Source organism: Lynx canadensis, chromosome C1, assembly GCF_007474595.2.
Source record: "Lynx canadensis isolate LIC74 chromosome C1, mLynCan4.pri.v2, whole genome shotgun sequence".
Classification (NCBI taxonomy): Eukaryota; Metazoa; Chordata; class Mammalia; order Carnivora; family Felidae; genus Lynx; species Lynx canadensis.
Window position 1 is genome coordinate 16,764,666 of NC_044310.1, and position 6,124 is coordinate 16,770,789.

The window sequence follows — 6,124 nt, forward strand, 5'->3', positions numbered from 1 at the left end:
AACGTGCGCAAATCAGATCCCAGCAGATTGTGGTACATTGAACTGTAGATAAGATGCTGGGAGCGCACGAATGACAGAGACCACAGCTGGGTTAGGGAAGCGTTCTGGAGGTGTGGTTCAGGAAGCACTAAGGATTGTAACAGCAGAAAGGGGAAGATAAGGGATTCCAGGGGAAGAAAACAAGTGAGCAAAGATGTGGAGGCATTTGGGGGATGACCAGTCGTCTGGTTTGAGTAGAGATGATTTTAGGTGGGGCTCCAACAAGATCCACACTGGATCCCACAGTGAGGTCGTGATTTCCTTCCCAGGGCCCCTTATGGAGACGTCTTAGCTTGGTGCTAGCATATCTCTCAAACGCTAATACCTGCTAATCTCTCTTTTTAACCCGAAGTTCCCAGGCTCAGACGCTTCAGCGGACAACCAAGCTCCAAGTGGCATTTTAGTAACAGTGTTCTGTCTTCACTGTCTTTTTTTTGGGGGGGGGGGGGGTATGTTCTTTTTAAAAAAATTTTTTTTAAATGTTTATTTATTTATTTATTTTTTGGGACAGAGAGAGACAGAGCATGAATGGGGGAGGGGCAGAGAGAGAGGGAGGCACAGAATCGGAAACAGGCTCCAGGCTCCGAGCCATCAGCCCAGAGCCTGACGCGGGGCTCGAACTCACGGACCGCGAGATCGTGACCTGGCTGAAGTCGGACGCCTAACCGACTGCGCCACCCAGGCGCCCCAATGTTTATTTATTTTTGAGAGAGAGAGAGAGACAAAGCATGAGCTTGGGAGGGGCAGAGAGAGAGGGACACCGAATCCGAAGCAGGCTCCAGGCTCTGAGCTGTCAGCATAGAGCCCAACACGGGGCTCGAACCCAAGAGCTGCAAGATCATGACCTGAGCCAAAGTCGGACGCTCAACCAGCTGAGCCACCCACGTGCCTCTTGACAGTTATGTTCTATTTCAGCCAAATGATAGAGCCTTTTAATGTACAGATAATAATTGTTATTTTTATTATCACTTTCCTTCACAGATAAATTTATTCAAGGAAGAAACCCTTTAAAGGGACAGTATTAGGTTAAACATTCAGGCGGTTCATGGCTCTGGCAAAAGTCACAAAGGGGGTACCCCAGTGACTGATGTTTAGGGTACTCTGGCACAAGGTATAAAGCATGTGAGGGAGAGTAAGGGGTAGGGGAAGCCTGGAAAGGGGGTCAGATCATGGAGGGCCTGAACAGCATGGCAAGGAGTGTGGCTTTTATTCTGTCAACCAAAGCGAGGCATAGGCAGTGAACTTGCCCAGAGCTGTGCTTGGCAGGCCTTGGCTCTGGCCTCTGAGCAAAAGGGAAGGGGAAAACTGGGGGCGGGGGCAGCCATTGTAAGACTCAAGGTGAACAGGTAGAGGGCCCTGAACTAGGGTTAAGGTGGCCCAACTGAGAGGAAGAGCTGGGTTCTGGAGTCCTGTCAGGTTGTATCTTAGAATGCTGTCTGGCTGACCTAGTGAATACTGATTTCTTTTCCAAAAGTGATCAGCCTTTCAGCCTCGAAGTATGCTCTCCAGTGTGGTTTACTGAGAAAATTCACTAGTCTCTGACTGGGTTTTACTGAGTAAGGGTAACATCAGAAGAGGCCAGCCCACCCCAGTCTCTCTGATCTCATTAAGGGGAATTCGAAGTACAATCAGAGATGATGGAGAAAATTGAGTCGTGCCTCCTCAGTCTGTGTTTCCTCATGGGAAAAGTCCGCTGCCGGCTTGACCTCCTGTGGCGATTCATTCTATTCCATACAGCGAACATCTGATTTTCTAAGACCTTCAGCTTCATTTCGCTGAACATAAGCCGTTCCAGGACCTTGTCCTGGAGGGCAAAGCAGGCATGTAGTCTCTCGACTTCTTTTGTGTTCATGACGCAGCTGTTGGGTTTCGCTTCAGGTGGCTTAGGTTTCTCTGCCTCTTCCTAAACTCCCCCACCATGAGAAAAGGAAACCTTAGTTAATAGTGATTTATAAACGTCATGTTAATCAGTCCTCACAACCAGCCTGCAAGGAGAGCATCTTTGCCACACCTGGTGGGTGTCTAGGGAGGAAAGGTCCCTTTCTTAGTATCACCCAACCCGCGTTTGGGAGCTCCCTGAACTCCCAAGTATGGGGACCCATACTTGCCTTTTGTTCATAGGAATAAATGCGATGGCCCAGTAATCTGCACTCACAGGGGACATAAGACACTTAACCCAGATATATCTGTTTCCAGAGATTGTGTTTCACAGTGTGCCCTTCTGAGACTTGAGTCAGGCCTCATAAAATCACCAACTGCCAAGTCTCAGTATATCTCTATAATCCTCATCTGTCCCCATGCAGTTAGTAATAAATTTTTTTTTCTTTAGGGTTCAGCTACAAATCCCTCATCTTTAAAACCATTTTATTTTTTAAATGTTTTAATTTTTTTAAGTTTATTTATTTTGAGAGAGAAAGTATGAGTGGAGGGAGGGGCAGAGAGAGAGGAGAGAGCAAGAATCCCAAGAAGCCTCCACACCGGCAGCGCAGAGCCCCACGCAGGGCTCGAACTCACAACTGTGAGATCATGACCTGAGCTGAAGTCCAAGCCTTAACCAACTCTTGATTTCGGTTCAGGTCATGATCTTGCAGTCATGAGATGGAGCCCCACGTCAGGCTCCCCACTGAGTGTGGAGCTTACTTGGGGTTCTCTCTCTCTCCCTTTCTCTCTCTGTCCTTCCCCAACTTGTGCACATATGCGTGATCTCTCAAAATAAATAAACTTAAAAAATAAATAAAAGTAAAGTTAAATATTTCAGGGATGCAAGACAGGTGACTATTACAGCAAATACCCATGTTTCCATTCCAGCTTAAGAAATAAAATACGATAAATGTAATGTGAAGTCCCCTGTGGATCCTTATCCTAAGGTTTCCCTCCCTCCCTGAACCTCATCTCAACTGCAGTCCTGAATTCAGTATTTATTTTTTCCATACATTTCTTTATACCACTGGTTTTCAATGGGAGGCTATTTTGCCTCCCTACAGGACATTTGGCAGTGTTTGTAGACATTGTTGGTTGTTACGAAAAGGGGGTGAGGGATGCTATTGGCATCTGTGGGTAGAGGCTAAAGATGCTGCTACACATCCAACAGGGCACAAGACAGACCCTTGAAATAAAGAACTATCCAACTCAAAGTAGCAATGGTGCAGAGGTTGAGAAATCCAGCCTTAATATATCTTCATTATACATAGGCATCCATAAACAAGGCAGGGTATTGTTTTGCATGTTTTTTTTTAATTTTGTATAAAACATGTCATAATCTGGGTACGTTTCTATTGTTTTCATTATTCTAGAGATGTGTCTATGTTACACAGGTATCTTTAGCTCATCTATTTAAAATTCTCCCTCTTTAAAGTAGTTGTTATTGTTGTCAAACCATGGTGACTGACATCAAACATGAAGCAGAAGAGTCTGGGATGGTCCCTATTTTTATTTTTTATAAGTTTTCCTCTTTTTTTCTTTTTATTGAAGTATAATTAATATACAGTGTTATATTAGTTTCGGGTGCACGATATAATGATTCGACGACTGTGTACATTTTTCAGTGCTCATCAATGTAAGTGTACTCTTAACCCCCTTTATCTATTTCACTCCTTCCCCCACCCACCTCCCCTCCATCAATGACCAGTTCTCTGTATTTTAAGAGTTTGTTTTCTTGTTTGTCTAGGGATGGTCCCTATTTTACAGCCAAGGTAACTGAAGCCTTGTGAAGGAAGTGCTTCGTCCTCCATCACCCAGGTGGGAGCTGAAGAGCAGGGGCTTAGACCAGAGCTGTGGATTCTTCAGTCTTGCCCCATTATCCTGACATCTTCCCTGTCCCCCATCCTCCAGTCTAGCTGTAAATGTCCCATCATCCTTAGCTGAAGCTAAGGCCCCTCTCACTCACCTGCTGGGGCTCTAGGGGGGCGGGCTGGACTTCATGCTTGACCAACCAGTTGCTAAGCAACAGCAGAAGGAATAGGAACCCAAACAAGGCTGGCTTATAGCTGATCAGCCAAGCCACCAGTGCTCCTATGGTGCCCGAGGAAGCAAGTGTCCCATGGAGATTCCTAAAAAGAAGCATTAGTTCCCCCAACATTATGGCTTGGAGGCACCCAGGCCCCAAGACCCTGCCTTGGTGACCCCTCTAGGACAGTTACCCTCCATGACAGGAGCTGTGGCTGTGCCCTCCTCCAAGTCATAACCAGTCCCCCTCCCAGCTGCCGCGTAACAATAATATTAACTTTTCCTATGTCTTAAGCAGCCACTATGTGTCAGACTTTGACAGGCAGTTTGCAAGCAATATCTCATGATGTCCTCACAAGAGCCAGGTGATGTAAGCCTTAGTGATACCTCATTTATTCAACAGTACTTCTGGGCCTGGCCACTGGGAATAAAATGGCCAACAGCACAGAGCCCCTACTCTCATAGTGAGGGAGTCTGCAAGGAAAAGTTACCCAAGATCTGTAAATAAGGCAAAAAGATTACATTGAGCTTGTTCACAGTCACGCTAGAATATTGTCCAGCTGGTCTACTGTTGGTCACCTGATGCTTTAGGGGAAGGTAACTTTGTTTGACTTACTGTTTGATATTGATTAGGGTGCTGACTCTGTAAAGTCAGATGTTAACTTTTTAAAAATTGGATAAGTTGCTCCAGCAATTACATTACTGGGTATATATCCAAAATAACTGAAAGCAGGGTCTTTTTTTTTTTTTCTTAATGTTTATTTATTTATTTTTGAGAGAGGGAGACAGTGAGCATATGTGAGCATAGGCCAGGGGTGGGGGCAGAGACGAGGGAGGAAGGAGCAGAGAGTGGGGGAGAGAGAGAGAATCCCAAGGTCCGTGTTGTCAGTGCAGAGCCCAACGTGGGGCTCGATTCCACAAACTGTGAGATCGTGACCTGAGCCAAAATCAATCATTGGATGCTCAACCGACTGAGCCATCCAGGCACCCTGAAAGCAGGGTCTTGAAAAGATATTTGTACACCCATGTTCACAGCAGCATTATTTACAATAGCCAGAAGTGGAAGCAACCCCCAAGTCCAACAACAGATGAATAGATAAACAAAATGCTGTATATACACATACAATGGAATTATTCAGTCTTAAAAAGGAAGGAAATTCAGAAAACTCCATTGGTTGTTGCAGTGCTCTCCTTTCCAATCCACCATCTGTGGTGGAAGGTAGAACCACTGTCAAGAGGCAGATTTTCATGAAAACCCTTATGGGAAAGACCATCACTCTTCAGGTTGCACCATAAAATACAGTAGAAAATAAAAGCCAAGATCCAGGATAAGGAAGGAATTCTTCTTGATTAGCAGAGACCGGTCTTTGCTCACAAGCGACTGGAAGATTGGTGTATTTTGTCTGACAACTACGTTCAAAGGGAATCCAGTCTTCATCTTGTGCTGAGACGTCGTGGTGGTGCTAAGGAAGAAGTCTTACACCACTCCCAAGAGGAAGCAGCATAAGAGAAAGAAGGTTAAGCTGGATGTCCTGAAATACTGTAAGGTGGATGAAAATGGCAAAATCAGTCATCTTCATCGGGAGTGATGTGGCGCTGGAGTTTTTATGGCTAGCCACTTTAACAGACATTATCGTGCCCAGTGCTGTCTGACCTATTGCTTCAACAAACTGGAAGACAAGTAATTATATATGTGTTGATAAAAGACATGAACTAACATTAAAAATGTTTTAAAGGAAGGAAATTCTGTAACATGCTACAACATGGATGAACTCTGAGATTATGCTAAGTGAAATAGGCCAGTCACAAAAACACAAAAGCCATTTGATTCCACTTAATATGAGATATCTCGAGCAGGCAAATCTACAGAGACACAAAGTAGAATGGTGGTTGCCAGGAGCTAGGAGGCAGGGGGAAATGATGAGTTGTGGTTTAATGGACACAGAATTTTATACGAGGAGAGTTCTGGAGATTGTATAACCGTGTGAATATAATTCACACTAGTGAACTATACACTTAAAAATGGTTAAGGTGATGGGTGCCTGGGTGCCGTTGTTGGTCGGGCATCTGATTCTAGATTTCCACTCAGGTCTCACGGTTCCTGCTGATAGTGCAGACCCTGCTTGGGATTCTCTCGCTC

General features: G+C 45.1%; 1 protein-coding gene and 1 pseudogene across 1 annotated transcript; one reads left to right on the plus strand and one right to left on the minus strand.

The window, feature by feature from the left end:
* Positions 1-1,645: 1,645 nt before the first annotated feature.
* TEX46 (testis expressed 46) lies at positions 1,646-4,117 on the minus strand. Its single transcript, XM_030328015.1, has 2 exons — positions 3,926-4,117; positions 1,646-1,843 (listed from the first exon to the last, which is right to left on the minus strand). Exons 1-2 carry the CDS (start codon positions 4,115-4,117, stop codon positions 1,646-1,648), a joined length of 390 nt encoding a protein of 129 aa, XP_030183875.1.
* A 213-nt stretch (positions 4,118-4,330) lies between these two features.
* Positions 4,331-5,669, plus strand: LOC115522279 (annotated as a pseudogene).
* The last annotated feature ends 455 nt before the right edge of the window (positions 5,670-6,124 follow it).

Bases quoted from the DNA above. Each gene is read 5' to 3' on its own strand.
- TEX46 (XM_030328015.1), bottom strand. From the start codon at position 4,117: ATGTTGGGGGAACTAATGCTTCTTTTTAGGAATCTCCATGGGACACTT. The intron at 1,844-3,925 runs GTGAGTGAGAGG...TTTGCCCTCCAG, and splicing joins CCCCCCTAGAGCCCCAGCAG to GACAAGGTCCTGGAACGGCT.